The sequence below is a fragment of the Arachis stenosperma genome, chromosome 6 (assembly GCF_014773155.1).
Source record: "Arachis stenosperma cultivar V10309 chromosome 6, arast.V10309.gnm1.PFL2, whole genome shotgun sequence".
Classification (NCBI taxonomy): Eukaryota; Viridiplantae; Streptophyta; class Magnoliopsida; order Fabales; family Fabaceae; genus Arachis; species Arachis stenosperma.
Genome location: NC_080382.1, coordinates 106,378,750 through 106,403,367, shown reverse-complemented (window position 1 = coordinate 106,403,367; position 24,618 = coordinate 106,378,750). Strand labels below are relative to the sequence as shown.

At 35.8% G+C, this 24,618-nt stretch overlaps 1 protein-coding gene across 1 annotated transcript; it reads right to left on the bottom strand.

Moving 5' to 3' along the window:
- Nucleotides 1-18,671: 18,671 nt before the first annotated feature.
- Nucleotides 18,672-23,714, bottom strand: LOC130932733 (probable protein S-acyltransferase 4). The gene is made up of 6 exons (XM_057862141.1): nt 23,038-23,714; nt 22,259-22,447; nt 21,508-21,816; nt 20,937-21,152; nt 20,011-20,514; nt 18,672-19,509 (listed from the first exon to the last, which is right to left on the bottom strand). Exons 1-5 carry the CDS (start codon nt 23,140-23,142, stop codon nt 20,050-20,052), a joined length of 1,284 nt encoding a protein of 427 aa, XP_057718124.1. The 5' UTR covers nt 23,143-23,714; the 3' UTR covers nt 18,672-19,509; nt 20,011-20,049.
- Between the last annotated feature and the right edge of the window lie 904 nt (nt 23,715-24,618).

Below are 24,618 nucleotides of genomic sequence, written 5' to 3'. Positions count from 1 at the left end.
TCTTTGACGTGATTAAGGAATAGATTCATATCACGGTTGGAACCAGTGGATTCGATGTGTTTGTGAAAGAAATAGGCCATGAAATATATGGGGATGATTGCCTTTTGGAAGATGTAAGCGTAAAGTCAACGTGTGAAAATGCTAACTCACATGCCGGCGAAAGGGTGTTGACGGTAGCGGCTTGGGATTTGGTAGCTGACCTAATCAGGACACAAGCTAATGACGGTGGTGTAAACAAGGGTACTACGGTCATAACAGATATATTTTCAAAATAATGTAATCAAGACACTTTAATGGCCTTGAAAAGGCAATGGATAAATGATCCACACAAAATTAATGGATTTAATGAAAAGGCTGATATTGGAGAATCTGACGATTGCTTGGAGTGTGAATCTGAGAGAACTGTTACAGAGATATGCTTTGACAAAGGAAGTGGGGCCAAATAATTAGCTACAATAACTCACGGTGGGCATGAGCTGGATGCGATTTTATATAGGAGGGAGGCCCACAAAGCTTGCAACATAGGTACTCATCTATTGAGGCATCTAAATAATGGGCATGTGGAAGGATGTGGACTGGAGGGTTTATTGGGCGAGGTTCAGACGAAACAGGGAAGTGGTCATGGTCTGCTGCGTGGAGTCAGAAAGCTTAAAAAACGTGGAGATGATGCTAGGTCGGGTCAGGGGCGCACTAACGGAGCCGGATCGGGGAAGCAACAGGATCTAACTTCTGGGCTTATGGAAGGAAGTGGGCTGGAGGGGTTCTTGGGCAGGATCCAGACGCACCAGGAAAGTGACTAGGGTCTTCAGCGTGGAGTCGAGCTGCATTAAACACGCGGAGGTGAAGCTGGGCCGGGTCAGGTGCGAACTAATGGATCTGGTTCGGAGAAGCAGAATGATCATTCACACAAGGCATCATTTTGTGAGCGAAGCAGTGCAATGTCTCCTTTAGCAGACGGGGTGGGCGACCTGGCTAACATTGATGAAGGCCGCTTGAGTCTCTATGCGTTGAGGAGAGATGCTGACTGTAGGCCTGGCGAGGAACCAGAGAAACGAAGCCAGGCGCTGGCTCTGCGTAACTGTGACGGAGCAAGCACGGTGACACCGAATAGGATGGAAGGTGTTGTGACGAACAGGAAGTGGAGGAGTTAGTTGGTGAAGCAAGTGGCTGGGCTGAACATGGAGATCAATACATGCTAGGGCGGGCAAAGGTGAGCGATTTGGCAGAGATAGAAGGTGTAGATGAAGGCATGGGTCAAGACAAGGTGAATGAGCAGGGTACAACGGATGCTGGATCCGAGACAAAAATTGAGAGCGCAAATCCAAATTTTGACCAGAGTGTATAGTTAGCAGAAAATAAGGAAACGTGGAAGTTAGCAGTGGAGTCAGGTCTGGTTTTCTATGACGATGAAGAAGATATAATGGCGATTATGCAAAGTCAAAATGAAGTTATCGCAGCAAAAAAATAGATGGCAAAACAAAAGGAGAAAGCTAGGAGAAGTAGGCCCAAACAACATAACAAGGTGTGTAGAAATCCTTCTAAATAATTTATAGTTGTTGGAATGTTAGAGGCTTAGGAGGGTATGGAAAGTTGAGTATAGTGAAAGAATTGAAGAAAAAATACAGGCTGAATATGCTAGGTTTGATTGAAACCAATAGGGAGGTGGTAACTAAGTTTGATGTAGCACGTTTATGGGGTTGTGATACGGTGGGTTGGGAGTTTGTGGAGTCAGTTGGTGCCTCTAGCGGTTTATTATTAATGTGGGATAATTTATTATTTAAACAATCGAACTGTTATAAAGGGGATGGTTGGCTGTGCGTTGAAGGTCTGCTGACAAAAAATAATTTTACATGTGCTTTCTGTTTGGTGTATGGTGCACATGCTCGGAGTGAGAAACTAGTGATGTGAGAGGAGTTAAGCTACATAGTGGGTTTAAGCCAGGTCCCGTTTTGTTTCATAGGAGATTTTAATGAGATACTATGGTTGGAGAAAAGGAAAGGCGTTGTTAGGCTACCGGAATTTGCGGAGGATTTTAAGGTATGTGTGCAAGTTTTACAGTTAGTAGATTTACTGTTGACCGATCGAAAATTCACATGGTTTCAAGGTAGATCTTGTAGACGCATTGATAGGATCTTGGTCAGTTTGGAGTGGCTTGAGGAGTTCCCAGATACTCGTTTGAAAGGATGACCGAGAGGCCTATCAGATCATTGCCCGTTAATCTTAGAAGATTCTAAATTGTATGCGGGTCCAAGACCTTTTCGTAGTTTGGATTCTTGGTTTACACACGAAGGGTTTCTGAAGTTGGTAAAGGATGAGTGGAGAAACTTGGGAGATGATACATTCACAAACAAGCTGAAGACTTTGACGGTACTGCTAAGAAGATAGCACAAGGATATGTTTGAGGACATGGATAGCAGGATAAAGAAGTTTGAGAAAGAGATAAAGAAGATTGATGATATGGTTAGTGCTGGTAGTTATGACGGAACAATGGAGGCTAGAAGGAAGGCTCTGGTGACTTGCTGTGCAAAGTGGTATGTCAGAAAAGAGATCCATTGGAAGCAAATATCCCGATCCCAACACGCTCGTGATATGGATAAGAACACTAGGTACTTCCACAACCTAGCATCGGCAAGAAGGAGGAACAACAGTATCGTTTCTTTAGTGATTAATGGAAGACTGGTACGAAATCAGGCCAGAATAAAGACTGCGATTACAGGTTTTTATAAAGAACTGTATAGGCAAGAGTATGCTCCTTTGATTGGGATCCGTGAGGGACTGGTTAAGAAGATTGATAATGAAGAGGCAGCACTGCTAGAGGAAATGCCATCAGCTGAGAAAGTACGAGAGACAGTTTGGGATTGTGAGTCCAGTAAAGCAACATGTTGTGATGGTTATAATATGAACTTCATAAAGAAATGCTGGGGTGAGCTTGGTTAGGAGTTTACTGCAGCTATGTTGGGCTTCTTCCAAACTGCGAAGTTACCAACAGATGCTAATGTTACTTGGGTGGCGTTAGCACCAAAATTTGTTGGGGCCAAGAAAATCAAAGACCTAAGACCGATTAGTGTGGTGGGCTGTGTTTATAAGGTGATATCCAAAGTGCTGGTAAGAAGAATATGGTTAGTGATGCCACATTTAGTGGGGGAAACTCAGTCTGCATTTGTAAAGGGCCGCAAAATACATGATGGTGCCTTCATTGCTTGTGAGACGGTCCAATGGCTGAAGTTGAGAAAGAAGCAGGCGGCTATTGTTAAATTAGACTTCCAGAAAGCCTACGACAAAGTGAGATGGAGTTTTGTGGATATAGTGCTACAGAAGATGGGCTTTGGTCATAGATGGAGGACTTGGGTGAAGGAATGTGTGACTACAGCATCTATGTCGGTGTTGATCAATGGGTCACCATCCAAGCCATTCAAGATGGAGAGATGACTTAGACAAGAAGGCCCCCTCTTGCCTTTTCTGTTTGTTCTTGTTGTTGACATTCTGCACAGGATGGTGGGGGAGGCGGTAAGAAATGGAAGAATTTCTCCACTGCTGGTGGAAAGGGACAATATAGAATTATCGCATCTCTAATTTGCAGATGATACAATCTTGTTTTGTCCACAAGAAACGGAGACGCTTGTGAATTATAAGAGGCTATTGCGGTGCTTTGAGTTAATGTCTAGCCTGAGTATCAACTTTGATAAGTCGAGTCTAATCCCAGTCAACTGTGAGAAGGAATGGGTGACGACTATGTGTGGTTTTTTGGGATGTGCTGAAGTTGTGTTACCTGTTAGGTACTTAGGAATTTCTCTTGGCGCTAATCCTCGGTTGGTAAAGACCTGGAAACCAATCATAGACAAGGTGGAAGACAAGTTGAGCATATGAAAAGCTAGATCGCTTAACAAAGCGGGTAAGTTGGTCCTCATAAAATCTGTTCTCAATAACCTGCCGATTTACTACTTAAGCTTGTATAAGATGCCAAAGGCGGTTGCAAAAAAAAAAAAATAATTGGACTACAGAGAAGGTTCTTATGGAGTAAAGAAGATGGGAATAATGGTATACCACTGGTGAAATGGGAGGTAGTTCAAGCTCCAAAAAAGCTAAGTGGCTTGGGGGTGGGAGATGCTTTAATTAGAAATGCGTCGCTTCTATTTAAGTGGTGGTGACACTTCTCAAAGGAGGACTGCCCGCTGTGGAAGAAAGTTGTATGCTCTTGTAATCAGTTGGACCCAACTGTAATGTTATCACACCAACCGTTGCTAACAAGAGGGAGCCCGTGGAAAGATATCTACCAGCTTAATATTAAGGAGCAACAGGTAAGAGATATGATGATACGTGGTTTGTCTATGGAGGTGGGAAATGGCAGAAGAACTCGTTTTTGAGAGGATGCTTGGTTACAAGATGGCTCTTTGAAAGATAGTTTTTCGAGACTCTTCTCTGTTTCAAATCAATAAGGATTCGTAATAGGGGATTGTGGGTTTTGGGATGGGCTAGAGTGGGTATGGAACTTCCAGTAGAGGAGAGAACTATTCCAATGGGAGTTAGAATTGCTCAATCAGCTTCACGACCGGCTACGGGTTGTTAGATTTTTGAGTGATAGAGAGGATTCAGTTGTCTGAAAATTTGACAAAAATGGTATTTTTTCTACTACTTCCTTTGTGCAGGTGCTGCAGCAAGAGACTCTCTCAGAGGACATCACGAGTTACAGCTTCACTAGTTTCATTTGGAGAGGCTTGGTGCCTCCAAGAGTTGAAATATTTGCATGGTTTGTTTCAGTAGGTAGGGTCAACACGAAGGAGAGGCTAAGTAGACTCCGCATTATTAATCATAATGACAATATATGTGTTTTGTGTAAAAAGGATATAGAATTTGTACATTACATATTTTTTGCCTGTGAGTTTATGTGGCAGGTATAGTGTGCTTGGTTGAAGTATGCTGATAGAGCATGGGTCAATCCGGGGACCGTCAAAGAGTTCTTTGAGAGCTGGACTGGTGTACCAGGTTGCAAGTCTGAGCAAAAGAAATGGTTGATAGGCTTCTTTGCGGTTACTTGGAATATTTGGTTGGAGCGGAATAGCAGAGTTTTTCAAAGCACAGAGACAAGTGTTGAAGGAGTAAAGATAAGATCGTTTTGGAGTTACAGGGATCAGTGTGGAGTTGATCCGTTTGGTTGTTGATGGTAATGCCGGAGATGACAACGGATCATACCATTTTATTCATGTTTATGTTGCCTTTTGTTGTGCTTACTTTGCTCCACTTTACTGTGTTGAGCTCTTTTGTTCAAAAAAAAAATGAATAAGAAAGACTAGAGGAGAGAAATATGGTGTAACATATATATTAGAGAGTCTAAAGAAAAAAAAAAAGAATATATATCAATCTTATATTAGTCACTATTACACACATATGATTCATATACATAGTTGATACATATTATTTATTCAATTTTTTTAAAAAAAATTATAAAATAATATTTTCATATATTATATATAATATTTTAAATAAACTATATTTAGACAAATATTTGATGAAAAATTATATTATATAATAATATTTTTAACAAAAGTAGTTAGTTAAGTATTGAATATAATAATTAATTATTTATCAAGTAATATAAAATAAAATTTAATTATTTTATATTTTTATGTTGCAGTTTAAAATATTATTTTAATATAATTTTTTAATATTATAAAAAAATTTTTACTTAATAATTAATTTTAATGAATAAAAAATATTTATATTTTTTGTATTATATATAATATTTTAAATAAATTATATTTTAAAAATATTTTAATAGAAATTTATATTATATAATATTATCTTTAACAAAAATCGTTAGTTAATAAATTTTGAATATAATAATCTAATTATTTGTCAAGTAATATAAATAAAATTTTAATTATTTTATATTTTTATGTTATAATTTAAAATATTATTTTAATATAATTTTTTAATATTATAAATTTTTTTCATAATAATTAATTTTAATGAATAAAAAATATTCATATATTTTTTTATATATTTTATATTTAATTATTTAAAATTAAAAGATTGTGTTTTTTTTTTCCAAAGTCAAGTGGTATTCAATTCATAATCCAAGGAATACAGGAGGTCCATGTGGGACAAAAAAAGAGAGAACGGGAAATTTCCAATCAACTCCCGTGCGGAGTTATAAAGCAAACATAATAAAAGGAAGAATTAGAAATGAAATATTAAAAGGACATAAGATCTAAAAGGGGCTTTAATCCCTAACGTTTCATTGGAAGGGAATAGGGGAAATAGTCACCGCTTCCATCAACATTCTTCGAGAATTTCGGTCTGTCACTTCCGGTAGAATTTCTTCATGTTCAAAGACCAAGCAGTTCCGAGCTCTCCAAATATTCCAGCACACAATTCCAACCAAGAGCAAGTGTTGTTGATCACTTTCAGTTCCTAATAGGTAAGTTTTCTTTTTCCTCCAACACTGATAGAGTTCCTCTTCCTCTTCTCCTATCGTCACACCTACAAATGGACTTTTGAGCCATACTTCTTTTGCTTTATTGCAGGTGAATAAACAGTGCATAGTCGATTCCTCTCCTATCTGACACCGGGGGCAGATCGCAGATATTGATGAGATTCGTCGCTGGAGGTTCAACAGGACAGGAAGTCTTCCATGGAGGGCACGCCAGAGGAAGAATTTGATCTTCGGGGGTAATCTCATTTTCCACAAATCTTTCCAAATATCACTACATTGAGCTATAGGTGGACAGAACTCAATTGGTGGGTGGTGAAAATGGTAAGCCACTCGATACGCTAATGCTACTTCATAATTACCAGACTTGTGAAAAACCCAGGATATTCGGTCCTCTCGGTCTTCAATATTAACTGAAAGAATACTTTGAGCAATTTCTGGAGGAAACAAACACTGTATTAATTGATTGTTCCATTCCTTGTTCTCAGTTAGGAGTTCTTTTACCCAGGTCACACTTTGCCCTGTTGTTGCAGACTGCATAGGAGCACAATGGGGATGAGGAGATGGCAGCCATGGATCTACATAAACACGGATACTTCCCCCGGACCCTACCTTCCAGAGCAAGCCTTTCTCAAGAACTTTACGACCCTCTAGGATGCTTCTCCAACCCCACGAAGGTACTGCTCCTGCTCCTGCCTCCATAATAGACTGGTATCTGTAGTACTTTCCTTTAAGCATCTTAGTGAGTAGAGAGTTTGGTCTGGTAGCTATTCTCCAACACTGTTTTCCCAAAAGTGCCAAATTTTGGGCTCGCAAATCCTTAAAACCCAGACCCCCCTTCTTCTTGGGTTGCGTCATACTCTCCCAACTTACCCAAGACATTCTTCTCTCCCCTCCTTTCTGTCCCCACCAGAACTGAGATAAGATTCCATGGATTTCAGTTAGAAGACTATCTGGTAGTAGAAAACAGGAGAGGCTGTAGATTGGGATAGCTTCCCCAACTGCTTTGATAAGAACGTGTCTACCCCCAACTGAGAGCAATTTTCGCTTCCACCCTTCCACCCTCTTTCTAACTTTATCTTTAATCATTCCAAAGGTGGCCTTTTTAGATCTTTGGACTACAGAAGGTAGTCCTAAATATTTATCCTGCGCACCGATATTGCGAATGTGAAGTGTGGCTGCCAAAGCTTGCCGCAATGGGGAAGAGGTATTATTACTAAAAAACACCGCTGATTTAGTCAGATTTACTTTCTGCCCGCTAAACCCCTCATAATCATCTAGCAATTCAAGAATATGCTGGCAATTGTCAGTAGTAGCCTTGCTAAAGAGAATTGAGTCGTCTGCAAATAGTAGGTGGTTCACTCTAGGAGATCTTCTGTTAATCTGAATTCCATGGATAACACTGTTTTGCTCAGCCTTGTGTAGCAAGAAGGAAAGTCCTTCTGCACAAAAAAGAAAAAGATATGGGGATAGGGGATCACCCTGTCAGATGCCCCTATTTGGTTTTAAAAAACCAAAAGGTTGTCCTTCCACAATAACCGAGTAAGAAACAGTTGTAACGACTTCTCGAATCCATCCAATCCATCGAGAATCAAACCCAAGTTTCTCCAGAATAAACCACAAAAATTGCCATTCAACTCTATCATAGGCTTTGCTCATGTCCAGCTTAACTGCCATTTCATTTTCTACACCCCTCTTCTTATTCTTTAGATAGTGCATGCATTCATGAGCAACCAAAATGTTGTCAGAGATGAGCCTACCCTTCAAGAAGGCACTTTGGTTAGGACTAATGAGAGAGTTCATAATTCCTTGCAATCTGTGAACTAATACCTTCGAAATAATTTTATAGAACACTGAGGACAAGCTGATAGGCCTCACCTGTGTCATATCCCTAGCATCTGGGATTTTTGGAATGAGACAGATTTGGGTGTGGTTAAAACTCCTCAGTATCCGACCACCCATAAAGAAACTCTTCACCGCACGAAAAACATCTCCACCAACTATATCCCAATAGAAATGAAAGAACTTTGGAGTAAAACCATCCTCACCTGGAGCACTTTGGGGGTGCACGCTAAAAGTTGCTCGTTTAACTTCTTCCATTGAAACTGGCCGGATTAGTTTACGGTTCATTGCTGGTGTAACTTTAGCCACAAACTCTTCAAACGCGTGACTAGGATCAGTAGGGTTATCTGATGTGAAGATCTCCTGAAAATATCTTTCTGCCACTGCTGCTATGGCTCTATGAGATGTGGCAATTGCACCGTCATTTCCAACTAGTCTCCAAAGTTTGTTCCTTCGGTTCCGGGCTTGGAAGTTTCGATGAAAGAATTTTGTGTTCCTATCACCAAGGTGTAACCATTTAATTCGTGATTTATCCTTCCAAAAACTTTCCTCCCGGATGTGGGCAGCCTCTAACATTCGTTCAAGTTCATCTAGTTGGTCCCCTCCTTGTACTCCTAAGCCTCGCAACTCCTCAATACTATCAGTCAGTTCTTGAATGTGCTTCGCAGAGTTGGTACGATTCTCCTGCTGCCATTGAACCAATCGGTGCCGACAGAGCTTCAATTTTTCAGCTAGTTTAAACATTGATGAACCTGTAACTTCAGCACTCCAAATTTCTGCTATTAGCTTCCGAACTCCTTCCAAACCACACCAACGTTCCTGGAACTTGAACCTTCTTTTAGATTTTTCCAGTGGAGGATTTGAGTCTAACAATAATGGGGCATGATCAGATCCATTCTCAGACAATCTAGTAACTACTGCTGCCGGATAGGAATTGAACCACACATCATCAGCCATGAAGCGATTTAAACGTTCTTGGATTAACTCTTGCCCTCTTCTTTTATTGGACCAAGTAAATGGTCTCCCATCCATACCCAAGTCTACCAAGCCATTTTCATTAATAAATCCAGAAAAAGCAGCCATGGAAGCATTAGATTTGACTCCCCCGCCATCCTTCTCTTGGAGACTAGTGATAGCATTAAAATCTCCAAGGACAAGAAAACGATTCTGCATTTGCTGAAAAAAAGATGATAATTCCCCGAATTGAGAAGCCCGTGACTGGTCCGACATACTTAAATGCACCCCTACCACTCCCCAAACTTCATTGTTAACTAGGTCTTTAATTCTGGCAGCAATGAAGAACCGACTGGAAAGAATAACTTCAGTCTCCACCCCCTCCTTCCATGCTAGAGCAAGCCCACCTGCAGTACCCTCCGGATCTACCAAAACCCAGTCCACAAAACCGCATGCCCTTAACTTCCTCTCAACTTGACGAGGTTGATTTTTAGTTTTGCATAAGAAACCAACCTCTGGGGAGTAGGATCTACAAATCCCTTTAAGATTATGGAATGTCAGGGGTCTCCCCAAACCCCGACAATTCCAACTTATCAACTTCATGGGTTCTGGGGTGCCAATTGACGGCTGGCAGCCTCCACCTTCAGAGTAATAGTAGTGTGGTCATCGAAGCACATCTTCTTCAACTGTTCTGGGTTTTCCTTTCCTCCATTCCTCCGTTTACTCCCTGTAAAAGACTTGTTACCAGAGCTATGTTGTCTAGCAAGCTGTTTCATATTCACTTTTTTAATACCAATACTAGATCTTTTGGGGGTGGTAATAATCTGTTGATTGGGAGTTAAGACATTTGAAATATCAACCAGAGCCAGCGGGGTAGCAGTGGTAGAAAAGTTTTGGCCAGTATCCTCCAAATTCTCCTCTCCTTCCCCCTTAGCCTCTGAATTGGAGGAAGCCTGCTGCTTTGATTGTTTTTGGTTTTCCTCTTGCATGCTTATTCCATGAAAACCTTCAATTAACCATGAAGGAAGAGGCTTTTTCCTTGGCTGAATTGAACCAACATTTGCACTGATCTGTTGTGAGCTACCTGGTCTTTCCTTCCTTTCGAGTCTTTTACCAACCTGAGTCGCTCTGAGCCATTCACCAACCTTATCCTCCTTTAGGGTATTCTCAGTAGAGTCACAACTGAAGTCCTGACAGTGCTTGGAATCATGTCCCAGCATAGCACAATAGGTGCAGAAAGTTCCTAGTCGTTCATACCTGATTCCTACTTCTACTGTTTTTCGATCTGGGCCCACAATTTTTAGAGTGTCCCGGAGCCTCTTGTCACCGTTGATTTCCACCCTTACCTTAATAATCCGTGCCTCTTTGCCTCTAACTTCAAATAAGTCGATGTCACTAATGGTTCCCAGACGACCCCCTAATTTTTTACCCACCTCCAGCGTCTTGAATTGTTCTGGTAGCCCCCAAAACTGAGCCCAGATTGGAAACGTGGCTATCATGTTGTCACACACCTCTCCCGATTGGTTCCATCGTTGAACATGAAGCACATAGTTTTTGAAGAGCCAAGGAGCCCCTCTTTCAATCCTCATGATGTCGGCTTCCTTTTCGAAAAAGAATTGGAAGCGGTTGTTGCCTTTCTCCACCACCCTAAATCCTTCTGGTTTAAACCATATTGTAAATAGGGCATTCTCTAATGTGCCAATCGAAAAAAACCTGTCAGCGAAGATACGACCAGCCAAACTTCTAGTGCAAGTCTGAACCCCTTCAGATATATCGTTTTCCTCCAGAACAATCGCCTCCTCCTCATCGCTGTCCCTGTTGGGATTGGGAGCACAGTGGTCCTCTTTGTCATTAATCATGTTCAGCCACCAAGAGAAGAAGAGATGGAGTGATAGAAGCGAAGATTGAGAGATTTATTGTGAAAGAGAAGCAGAGAAAGGTTGATTAGAATATAGTAAGAGAATTAGGTTATAGATGAATAGGTTGAATGAGCAAGAAATTGGTGATGAAAGAGTATAGATTACATGCGAATGAGAAGAATATGTAGATGGCATTAACCATGGATAAACCTTCGAGACACAAACAAAACCCTAACAGAGCACAAAACAAAACCCTAACAGGGCACTAGTATTAAAAGATTCTGTTGCCATTTAAAGTATTGCATATTAAAATATTGTCATTTAAAGTATTTAGTTAGATACTAGAATATTTTATATTTATTAAAGTCAATCAATGCTCTTCTTTTATATTCATCTTTAATTTTCATCTAATATAATTTAATGGTCTATATAAATGTAGCAAATATAATAAGCACATAATTATTGTGTTTATTTTAAACATACTCGATAAATAGTATGTAAAGTTGAGTTTTTTGAAAATTTGTATTGTTTGTTTTGATTTGAAGTGAGGTTTTAATTAAATGATTTATCTTTTAAGACGATGTTAAAGAATTTTCAACTACACTTTTTTTCCCGAGAAAACCATAGCCTTATTTATTCAGAATTGAAACTCTATCTTTGTGCAAAAGTAAATATATCGTTTCAAAAATAAATTTTTGAGTAATTATTTAAATTACTTTCTAAAATTTTTTAAATTTTAAAATACACAAAATAATTTATAATATTTATTTCTATTCGATAATATAAATGCCCTCCAATTTGATCCAAAAAATAAAATATAAAATAATTTTTGAAAATTTTAAAAATAATTTTTGAAAAATTTTTAAAATTCTAAAATAGTCTTTTAGATTAAACATATCAAATTAAAAAAAACTATATTATTTAACAAAAATAAATGTTAGAAATTGTTTTATGTATTTTGAAATTTAATAAACTAAAGTATCCAAGATTAAAATCTTACAAACTAATTTAAATACTTACTCTATACTTTTAAACTAAATCCTACAAGAGTTTGACTTGGGGAAAAAAAACTTTATAGAAAAGTTTATGAATAGTCCAGGTATCATTTTTATAAGTTTGAATATTGATAAAACTTTCTATGAGTAAATAAAATTGATTTTTTATTTACGAAAAATAAGTAATTATTTTTATTTTGAAAGTTAAAATGATAATAAATTTATAAATTATTCTTTACATCCAAACAATTTTAACATTTAAGTTCATTCAAGTGATTTAGGGTTCCGTTTGGTTCATGTCTCACAAAGGCTGAGACACAGACATAAAGACATAAATACTGAGATACGCACACATACACAAAGACACGGTTAAAAAGTATTGTGTTTGACAATTATAATAGACAGAGTACACATTATTTTAAAAAGTCTATTTTACCCTTGATATATGAAAAAAATTCATTAACTGCATCTCTATCCATTCATCTTCCTCCGTCAACTTAATTCGTATTTCTAACAAAACTAATTTATAATTCCATTTTCATAATCCAGAGTAAATTCAAATAACAAAACAAAATTTTACATAGATATATATTATTAGGATTTGTGTCAAGAAGATTAAAGAAAACAGAAAAAAAAGAAGAGAAATAAAATTATGAATCACAAAGATAAATGTAAAAATAAAATTACGAATTGTAAAAATGAATGTACTCTACTTTAATAACTTGTACTCAGTCAATATATATATTTAGGATGAAGGTGAATAATAACAAAGATGAAAGAAAGTGCATGGAGAAGAAAAGAGAAAAATGAGATAAGGGTAAAATGGTATAAAAATATAATTTCATTTGTGTCTTAAGTCAAAAATTTGTGTCTTACCTTTTTGAAAAGACACAAATTACATGTATTTTATAGGTATTTATGTGTAACTGTGTCTCTCTCAATTTTGTGTCTTAATAACCAAACAGTGAACATGTATACCCGTGTCTATGTCTTTGTGTCTTGTCTTAAAAAACAAACGCTACCTAGAGTCACGCGCTTTTTTTCCTTGCTTTCTTCTCCCCTCGTGGCGCTGCTTCTTCTTCTCATTCCTTTTTTTTTCTCCTCTATCATCATCATCATCATCGTTATCGTTATCCTCATCTTCTTCTTATACATATCTTCGTTATCATTATCATTGTTATTGTTATTGTTGAATTTTTACCATGTTGATGATGTTGTCTGATCTAAAATTGATTTTTGATGTGCTTTTGTTCTTGATTCAATCTTATTTGTGTGATTGTTTTCGAATTGAGTTAATTGTGTCGCAATTGTTATGTAATTTTGATTTATTTCTGACTTAATTGTGTCACAATCATTATATAATTTCGATTCATTTCTGAGAGAATTAAGGTGCATTTGGACTTGATGTCCTGCACAATTCAAAACTCTTTCTCCTCTTTCTTTTTATCTTCTAGTGCTTCTTCTTCTTCTTCTTTTTTATCTTTTTTCTTGTAATCTTCACCTTCTTATTTTATTTTCTTAAAATCCTTTTTGGTTTACTCTCTTGAAAGGATAAAAAAAAAAGAAAAAGAGAAGAAAATATCAAACAAAAAAGAAGAAAAAATATATTAATGACGTTGTCTAATCCAAAATTGATTTTGAATGTGTTTTTGTTCATGATTCAATCTTGTTCATGTGCTTATTTTCGAATTGAGTTTACGTGTTGGAATCATTATGGTAAATTTCGGTTTATTTTTGAGTTAATTTGTCGCAATTGTAATGTAATTTTAGTTCATTTATGAGTTAATTGTGTCGCAATCCATTATGTAATTTCGGTTCATTTATGAGTTAATTGTGTCGCAATCATTATATAATTTTGGTTTATTTATGAGTGAATTAAGGTGAATTTGGACTCATTGTCCTGTATAATTCAAAACTCTTTCTCCTCATCTTCTATTGCTTCTTTTTCTTCTTCATCTTCACCTTCACCTTCTTATTTTATTTTCTCAATTTTTTCTGATTTACTCTCTTGAGAAGAATAAAACCAAGAAAAAGAGAAGAAAATATCAAACAAAAAAGAAGAAAAACATATTAATGACGTTATCTGATCCAAAATTGATTTTGGATATGTTTTTGTTCATGATTCAGTCTTGTGCTTGTTTTTGAACTGAGATTATGTGTCGTAATCATTATGGTAAATTTCGGTTCATTTCTGAGTTAATTGTGTCGCAATTGTAATGCAATTTTGGTTCATTTCTGAATTAATTGTGTCGCAATCTATTATGTAATTTCAGTTCATTTCTAATTGAATTAAGGTGTATTTGGACTCGTTGTCTGTAAACTCCGGGTCATTAATAAATAATTAGTCAATAAATTAATTATTATTTAAAAAAATTAAAAAATTAAATTTTATATTTTAATGAAGTAGAAATGATTAAAATAAGTTTTGACACTAATTTTAAAGGTTTTGACCTAAAATTAGATCGAATAGACCGAATCGATTAAATCGGACCTGTATTAGGCCCAAGAACCCAAGAACCTAAGCCCAATTATATAAAAAAGCCTTCCCCATTGTTAACAATTCTAATTTGCACAGTGAAGAAGAGAGAGCACGTGGTTTCGGGGAAAACAAACGTTATCACCTTAAAATTTTAATTATTCGTAACTTTTAATTCGGAGCTTCAATTGACGAGCCGTCAGCGACCATGCGTTCGTCTCGGAATTCTCTACAAAATTCACCGAATAATTTGGTAAGAAATTTGAGATTTTGTGCCCAGTTATTCCCCCTTTCAGTTTCGTGATTTAGGTTTCAAAATTTGAGAGATTTTATGATTTTAATGGTTCAGGGTACTATAACGGTGGATAATCACTGGGTTCTGTCACTTGACCCATGGGTAACGATAAAAAAATTCTAACCCTTGTAAATTGGTGATTTAGTGAGTTCTATGTTGATTATTGTGATATTATGCGAGTTAGATTATGCCTCTTGTTATTTTGGAGTTCAATTTGGCAGTTTGAAACGAAATTCAGGTGATTGGACTTGCGAAATTAGAAATTAGAGCTGTGAAGCTTGTGAACATAGGCATTTTAAGGTGCTCTGACTTAGGAAGAAATCAACTAAGGTATGGTTTTGGTTTCTTATAGTTAATATTTAATGTCACGTGAAAACTTAGCCTAATTAACCATAGGATAAGTTTGGAATGAGTTTTATTGTTGATGTGATTAGTGAATATATGTATGTATGTATGTGTGCAATTGATTTGGAATTTGATATATTAATATGAATTTGGTGGAATTATGAGTTGTGATGATGTTATATTAATGAGTTTATATGTTGATAGGATTATGGAATAAAAAGGGGGTATGTGAGTATGAGCATGCGTACGCAGAACTCCTATTTAGCCAAATGTGATTTTTTGAATGTTTAACCAAATATTTAGCTTTCTAAACCTCTTTTACACTTGTTTAAGGTTTGTTAGTGAGTCTTTAAGTCTTAGAACAGGATGAGTCTGTTAAATAAGTTGAGGAGATACTTGGGAGGATTTTATGAAGTGTTATCTAAATTATTGAGGCATGGTAATGTTGAATAAGAAGTAAATAATGAAGATAATAATAATAATAATAAAATGTGGCTGAGTTGAGAGGTGTTTAATGTTGAGGTTCGTTATGAGAAAGAAGAATAAGGAGAACTGAGTTAATTATGAACTTTGAATGAGATATGATGAGATTGATTGAGATGTAGGAGACCGAGTAAGATGCAGTGGCGTTGTCCACTTGCTTCGCGTAAGAAATAAGGAAGAAAAATGATTGAAAGTGATTTTGAAGACAATGATTATGAATGTGAAGTGTGAATGTATGTTCTATTATGTTTTGTTGCATCATTTTCTCTCTATTGTAAAGTGTGTCCGGCACTATATCTATGAGTGTGTCGGACACTATATCCCAAGAGCGTGGCAGACGTTATATCCCAAGAGTGTGGGAGCACTTTACCTTGGAAAGTGTGTCGGGCACTATATTCCAAGAGCGTGGCGGGCGCTATATCCCAAGAGTGTAGGAGCACTTTATCTCAGGAAATGCAACGGGCACTATATCTCATGAGTGTGGCGAGCGCTATATCCCAAGAGTGCGACGGGCACTATATCCCAAGAGTGTGGAGCATGTCAGAGAGACGATATCCGATTTAGCTACCGGATGTGTGGGTTCTGGCAAAGTAACCGACACGTGAGCTCATGGCCAGTAGGACAGGCATACATCATGTGTATTTGTATGTTTTACTTGAATGTGCATTGTTTTTATTTGCTTAACTGTTTTATCTCTACTTATCTGCTATTTGTTCTATTTGCTGTATCTGCTATCTATATCTGTACTTTCTTTGTCTGTTTTGTTTGTCTTTGCATCTGAGATATCTCTCATTTGGCGGAGGTGTGACGAGGGTAGTTCCACTGGTGTTTCGGAGGATTGGAGGAGGCAGAAAGTGAAATATTGAGTTAGAGTTAGATTGAGAACTTGAATCCCCTTAGATAAATTGCCGAGATTTTCTAGCTTAGAATTAATCTTAAGTTTAAATTTGAGTGTCGGAGTTCTAGGAATGCCTCTGGCATTCTCGAGGCCTTTTATATTAACTATGCGGGTACCTTTACCATGCTGAGAACTCCCAGTTCTCATTCCATACATATTCTGTTGTTTTTAGATGCATACGTGAGATGCTACGTTGAGCTTGTTGAAGACTCTTTGGTAGCGAAGAACTTACTTTTGGAACTTGGTATTTGTGTTTCTAGTTTGTATATAGATGTATATTCTCCATTGTTATATTTGTATTTTTATTTTGTCCCTCTTAGAGGTTGACTATGGAGAACTAAGATTTGTATTTTTGTCTTTTGGTTCACTGTTGGGTGTATATATATATTTATATATATTCCAGCCGGCCTTAGCTTCGCAGGTTGAGTTTAGAGCTTGATTATATTTATCCGTTGGAACTCTATATATCTGTCTTTTGGTCTCCGTATAAGCTTTTTGTCTTATCATTTTTCGTTAGCGATGCATCTTCGGTTTTGTTTTGATCTTACCCCTTTTTTCTTCAAGGCTCCTAGCTATATTATCCTTGCTATATTTATACGTATTTTTATTTTTAGAGGGTAGTAGCGCCTCAACATCTCTGATTTACGTCATAGGCGTAAAACTCTATGTGGTAGGGTATTACATTGTCTTGGACAATTCAAAACTCTTTATCATCTTCCTCCGCATCTTCTATTGCTTCTTCTTCTTTTTCATCTTTTTCTTCATCTTCTCCTTCTTATTTCATTTTCTCAAAATTCTTCTTGATTTACTCAAATTTAACACAATTTCTGAGTTTTGCAGATTCTTTACCATTGTTCTCTCCTTCTCTTTCTTTCTGAGTTAATTGTGTCGCAATTATTATGTAATTTCGATTCATTTCTAAGTTAATTGTGTCACAATTATTATATAATTTCAGTTCGATTCTGAGTAAATTAAGCTGCATTTGGACTTATTGCCCTGGACAATTCAAAACTCTTTCTCCTCTTCCTCCTCCTTCTACTGCTTCTTCTTCTTCTTTTTCATCTTTTTCTTCGTCATCTTCTCCTTCTTATCTCATTTTCTCAAAATTCTTCTTGATTTACTCAAATTTAACACAATTTCTGAGTTTTGCAGATTCTTTATCCATTGTTTTCTACTTCTCTTTCTTTCTGAGTTAATTATGTCGCAATTATTATGTAATTTCGGTTCATTTCTAAGTTAATTATGTCGCAATCATTATATAATTTCGGTTCATTTTTGAGTGAATTAAGCTGCATTTGGACTCGTTGTCCTGCTCAATTCAAAACTCTTTGTCTTCACCTTCTACTACAATAACAACAATAATAGCAGCAACAAAAGAATGACGATGAAAAAAAAAAACACGCAAAGAAGGAGAAGGAGAAGGAGAAGGAGAAGGAGAAGGAAAAGAAGAACGAGAAGGGGCAGGAGGAGAAGGAGGAGGAGAAGGAACACGAAGAAGAAGAAGACGATGACGAGGATAACGTAAAGTCCCGTGAACGTAACTGACTTGGTTGGAAGAATGATATGTGTGCGTGTAATCACGCTTTTTTTAATGAGTGATTTTTATTGGTATTAGATCTACTTGGTTAAACTTGGATGACAATATTATTTGAATGTATAGCAAATCTGTAAATCTATTTCCACATAAATGAAATTATGTATCCATAAAAAATAATTTGTATAATAAAAATATCTAAATGTCAGATTCATTTATTTTGAACTTATAAAAATGATAATTTGTTGGGTATGCAAATAAATATCGGTGTGAAGAACACAGATTTTTATTTTTCTATAACCGCAAAACCACTACTTCTAGCAGTAACTGGGCAGAGTGGTGAAAATATAAGAATAACAATCTTAGAATCGTATTTTTTTCCCTTAAATTTTTACCTCAAAATTTTCTTTCTTGTCCTTTTTGAAAATTGGCAGATAAGCTCTAAAGAGATATGCATTTTTTGGCTTTCCATTTTATTTTTTTATTTATTTACCAAAACAAAGAGCTTACAGAGTAAAATACCAGAATAACCATTTTTATTTTTTATTTTTTAAAAATTCTTGCTTTGTTCAAATTGTTGCCTTATTTCCTTCCATTATCTTGACCAATTCTTTCCCATTCGCTGCTCCTTGCTTCAATGCCTCAATAAGGTGAATCTGATTCCACTGTACAAGTTGTTGACATCCTCGCTTGTGTGATGGTGTTTTCCTCTGTTTTCTTAGTGACACTTGGAACAACGTTTGAGATGGTCACGGACTCACGGGTGAGCAAGTAGCATGGGACCAAGAGACTAAGAACAGGCAAATGTACCATGAGGGCATTTTAATGGTTCACTCAACTAACTTTACGTTCATTATCTTGAAAAGTTTGAAGTTGCAATGCCAAAGTAAAGGTTAAAGTTAAAAAGGGGTAGATTATAGTTACCGTTTTTAGCTTTGAAGTTCTGAGCATTGGATAGTTGAGGACCTAGAAATACGAAAAGACACAGCAACTTACAAAGATTCAAAGAACAAACCAATGTACTACTTTCACATTATTCTAAATTTCTAATTTTTTTTTTTAAATAGATAAAGTCCAATCTCTATATCTCTATCTCTTAACAAAGGGACTGAATGCAAAAGATAGGCAAAACTAGAAAAGTTCCTATCACAAACTTTGGTGCCAGACAATGTTCTGCATTATTTTGTGAAAGCAAGCGTGGGAGATTTTTACAGCTTAGAATGAAACACTTGCCAGATATACTGAAATAAGAGATAAGTGCAAGGCCAGTCTCTCTCCATTTTTCCAACATCAAATAGTATATCAATGTGCACTTGCAATGAATACAAACCACTAAGTGCTGCAACTAATGAAACTATCCTCAGAAAAAGCAACAATCACAAAGGAGCAGCAGCAGACCTGAAATAAAGATCCCCGATAAGGAAGATGAAACAACAAAACCTTGTCCCACTAGATGGTACAACTACATGGATCAAACGACACTATTTCAGCCTGTCAATAAAACAAATTGCATTTTTTTTCCTTTTTCTGTCTTTGTTTGGAATAGAACTCCATATGCTTGATATGAACTTATTATAGGATTTCATGTATCTGTACTCTAAATAAAAAAAAATATTTTACACAAACATCCAAAATTGTACTTAACCAGCAACTTCCTACAAGTTATACATGGTAATTAAACTTTCCCTTGTACCCATTTGATTGGTTTGACAATGTTAAACTCTTTATTTCAATCATATTTGCATACGATATGTAGAGCCATGTTACTTAAGATCTAAGGGAGAAAGAATAAACAATTTTGAATGGCACTTATCAAAATCAAGAACATTTTATTGATGGAAAATTAGAGGCTTTGGCTAATGTTCAACAAATCTAGAAGTCGGAGAGTTAGAAGCGAACCTCTATAAATTAATATGCAAAAGTTGGCAGTGTGGTTTATCATGGGTTGTGCCTATCCCTTTCTCTAGCATGGAAACTTTCCGGAGGCTCATCATATTCGCTGCTATGGAAATTTACAACTGTAGCATTAGATGTCCGAGAATCTTCATCGACACTGTAGAATGGATCAAAAGAAGGTTGTCCCTCATCATCTTCAAACTTGAGATCATCATCAAAGTTATCAAAATCAAATTTCCGCAGAAGTTCGGGAATGGGTATGCCACCTCCTTCTGCATGCATAGATCCCATTTCAATGTCGATTTTCTCCTTTGGAGTCAACATTCCGTCCATATGATTTGGACTCAAAGAGTGGGGCATATGTTCCTCCTCCACCACAAATGATCGGAACTTATTTCTTGAAGGTTGGATACGGGAGCAAAGTGTTTCTCTTAAATTTCCGCATGATCCCTTATTGTATGGATTCCCCCTCCTATCATATTGGTATCGGAAGTTCTCATAAGTTGTCTGCATTCATAACCAAAAACATAAAACATACAAATCAGCATGCAAAACAAAATCTATGAAAACAATGGCCATATGGACAAGTTGCCAAAGAAAAAGGATATCCAGACATTTTCTTATTGGATTTCTTATTTTATTATTATATTTTATGAAATCACTCCTTTTTTATTTGCCTTATGCTATTTTTTTCTCTTTTGGGAAATAATAAGTATCGAACTCATAGAAGGTTTGATACCATGTCATGATACCACTTTTCTCAAAAGCTTTAAGCTGATAGGAGAAAGCACGTAAATGCTTATATCTCTAACTTAATAAACGCTAAGAAGAACATCCTCTTTATAAAAGAAATTTTCAAGGATACATTTGAGATGAATCAATAATGAAAAATGATTAAGACTTAAGAATTTAAGAAGTAAAACAGTAACCTGGTTCGTGCAAATGAGATAGAAATGGAAAACTGTGAGGCCACCAACAAACCAGACGGCTATAAAGCAATAAACTATGAGAATATCCGATACATAATCATGTGTTAATGTCCTCAACGTGCCTCTCTGGGCAATATTGATCCAAGTAAACACAAATACATACAGGCACAAAATGGTTGATGTTGAAATAAACATGAAGAACCACCGATAATTTCGCTGCAATTATATCAACAAGCGAAGAAAACAGTTAGTTCTTGTATATAACAAAGCAGAAAAGTTTGGTCCTGGTATAAATATACAATTGACATTGTTAATTCATATTATATATAACTTCCTATTTTTATCAATAGATGCATTTCTAAGCAATTATGCTAGAAAAAAAGGATTATGATACAATTCAATCACATAATGTCGTGTCAACAAAATAACTTATTTTTTATAATGACTACGTGAATGGTCATTCAAAAGAACGGATATAATTTAACAATGGTGTAAAAATAAAAATACTATCTCCAAGAATGTTTCCTAATTCTTTTCTTTTTATTTGTTTGTTTGCAAAGAGCTAACTTACGATTCCAATGCATTGGCCAACCCAGGGACAATGATGATCAAATCTCTGGACACAGTTGTTGCATATGGAACAATGAGAGGTACGAGGAGGGCGATACAGCAAGCATGTGTCGCAGAACTTCACTTTTACTGTGTGACCATTAATGATCACATCTTTTGTTCGAGGAAGTTTCAAATGAGGGGTTGTACCATTAATCCACTCCATGGAAGGGGTAGGTATATCAAATGCCTCATCAAATTCAGGTGCTCTAGAATTTCTAGGGACAATTCCCGGATCTCTCCCAGAAGTCATGAGGAGAAATAGTAAATCCTGCATGCATGATGCCAGAAATATGAGCTTTTACATTGCAGAAAATAATCCTTGAAACAGAACAAGGATACATTAATTATGAGCATAAAAATGATATAATTTCATTATTTCTTTGAATAAAAATGATATGATGACTATTGAGTCTGTTTGAACATGTTAAAGTATTAGGAGATTACTATACTTGTTGTACTAGATTATAGATTAGTATTTAACTTTGAATACTCGTATTAAAAAAACAGGGTAAGTAGGTTATCGTTTTGAACTTAATTTTAAGCTAGGATAAAGCAGTTTTACATGTGTATCCAATTATGTGACGTCAGATCAGCAAAAATAACCACTTCTTACATTTCAATGTAAATGGTCATGCAAAAGAAGGAGAAAGACAACTGTGAATAAATTCTGTAAACTGTAAAAGTCATTCATTACTGTAGAGGGTATTTACCAAAACAGTGAGGGCTGAACCCACAGCCAATACAGGAACCCACTGAGCATCGTTATCACCATTTCCTTGCCTGATTCTAAGATATATCTTAATGCAGAATGCAATTGCAGGTCCAGCAATAAGAAATGTTGTAAGAAACAAAGAAGCTACATCAGGACCAAAAACAAGCCTCCCGCCACAGAAAAATTTCTGAAAGAAAGCGAAAAGAAAAAGGAAGAATTAGTAAGACATAAAATGCTTGTCACCGACTAGCGAATCAAACCTCAATGAAAGAAATTTTCTATTTTCAACTCAACTCAAATGCACAAAGAGTACAAGTGACACTGTTAGCTAAAGAGTTTTAAATTATTAAGACACTAAAATTTTACAATTCAGCTGGGCATACACAATAAAAATAGGAACAATAACCATGCAAGATTAGCCAAAAATTTGAAAGCATTGAATTGTGCTTGTAATTTTTCTAGAAAAGGTAAAATAGATCAACTCACGATGATAACCTAGGATCCACAGTCCACATACATTATCAAATTTTCGACTACTATGCAAGTTTGAAAGCTCCATTTTATGATTGTAATTTTTACTATTCCAAAATTCCAATTCAAAACCTAGCATCCAGACACAAGTGATCACAAAAAAGCAATGGAAGAGAAAATAAAGGCAAACAGATCATAACCATCAAACATGTAATCCACATCATTAGCGAAACATAATTTTGAGCCATGAGAATCAAGCCACCCCAACAAAAACAAAATCGAAATAAAAAGAAAAAGAAAACTAACATTGTTTCCCCTCCATGCTTGATAGACCCTCAGTGGCTTCAAATTATGGGCCGCCTTGAGAGAAGGAGGAGAAGACTCCATTTGCATCTTTCTATTCCCACCCATGGCTACCACCACCACCAACACCACCTTTGTGTCTGTGTTTTTGCGTGTGTGTCACCACAATTCTTGCCTTCCAACCTCCACAAAACCCATATCACCCTCAAATTCAACCCACAAAATTCCAAATTTCCTTCCTAGGGTTCGTTGATTCAGCTAAAGCGAAACAATGCAGATGTAAGAGAGAGAAAGAAAGAGAGAGAGGAAAGACAGGGTGTAAGAGAGAGAAGAGAGAAAATTGAGAAGGGATCACAGCAATTCAAACTCCAAACTCAACAAGAAGACGTGAATTTGTACAGCTGGATAAAGAAATCAGACGACAACAATGTCCATGTCCCTTTTTGTTTCCGATCATGAAACAAAAACAAAGAGAAAATAAAAAAACAGCAATTCCTCAAAGTTTTCGAACTTATCTTGTTGCATTTTTTTTGTCTGATAATTCCAATGTTGTTGTTTCTGTTAGTTTCTGTTTGTTCCCTCTCTTTCTCTCTCTAAGGAGAACTCTCTCTTTTCTTTCTGTGTCAGAATCCAAAGTGCTGGCAGCATTGGAGCTCCTTCGGCAGATCCTACAACTTTTCGCGCTTTTTACGTGCGTAATACCTCTCTTATTTGCTGTCTCATTAGTCAATACCTTCATTTCTTTTTTTTTTCCCCTCTAATAAACTATTTTTTTAATAAATAAATAAATTTACGATTACATCTGATTTTCCCTCACACTATATTATATCTTTTATTATCACTGCAAACAGAATATTATGCTATTTATCTTATTTGAAAACGAAAAACGTTTATAAAAAATTTAAATGTATCTCATCTGAAGTTAGTTTATAATTTTTTATTATTAATTTATGTTAAAAAAATTGTTTTAGAATACTTTTTAAGAGTAAATAAATTATTAGATTATATAGGATATGTTTAGGCTCCATTTATGGTTATCATTAGCAACATTATTGTATGTTGGATTAAGTAGTTACATTTTGTCAAGTTGGCAAGATTAGTTGTAACTTTAACTCATAATTTTAGGATTGTGATGGGAATTAGATACTCAAATTTTATTAGGATGTTCAGATGTAATATCTGTGTAGGACAAATTATTTTGTAGACTATTTTATGTTATCTTGAATATATTAAATATTTTTATTCTTTTAAATGCCTTCCAAAATATAAATGTATTTTATTTATTTAAAAAATTGAGTATTTAGTTAATTATTTAAAAATATAAATAAACTTTACTTGTACAAATAACCTTATTTAAATAAATTAAGTTAAATATTAATATGAATATTTTTTGTTCATGATATCTCTCATTCTATGTTAAAGATTAATTTGTTGTAGATTTGATTTTTATTTAAATATTTATCGTATTCACTAATAGATTGCTACATATATGAGACAGACACGATTCAAAACTCGTGACACTTGCTTAAGAGTTAAGAAGACTAATAAATTGACTATTCGACCAACTCAAATTGATTAGATACT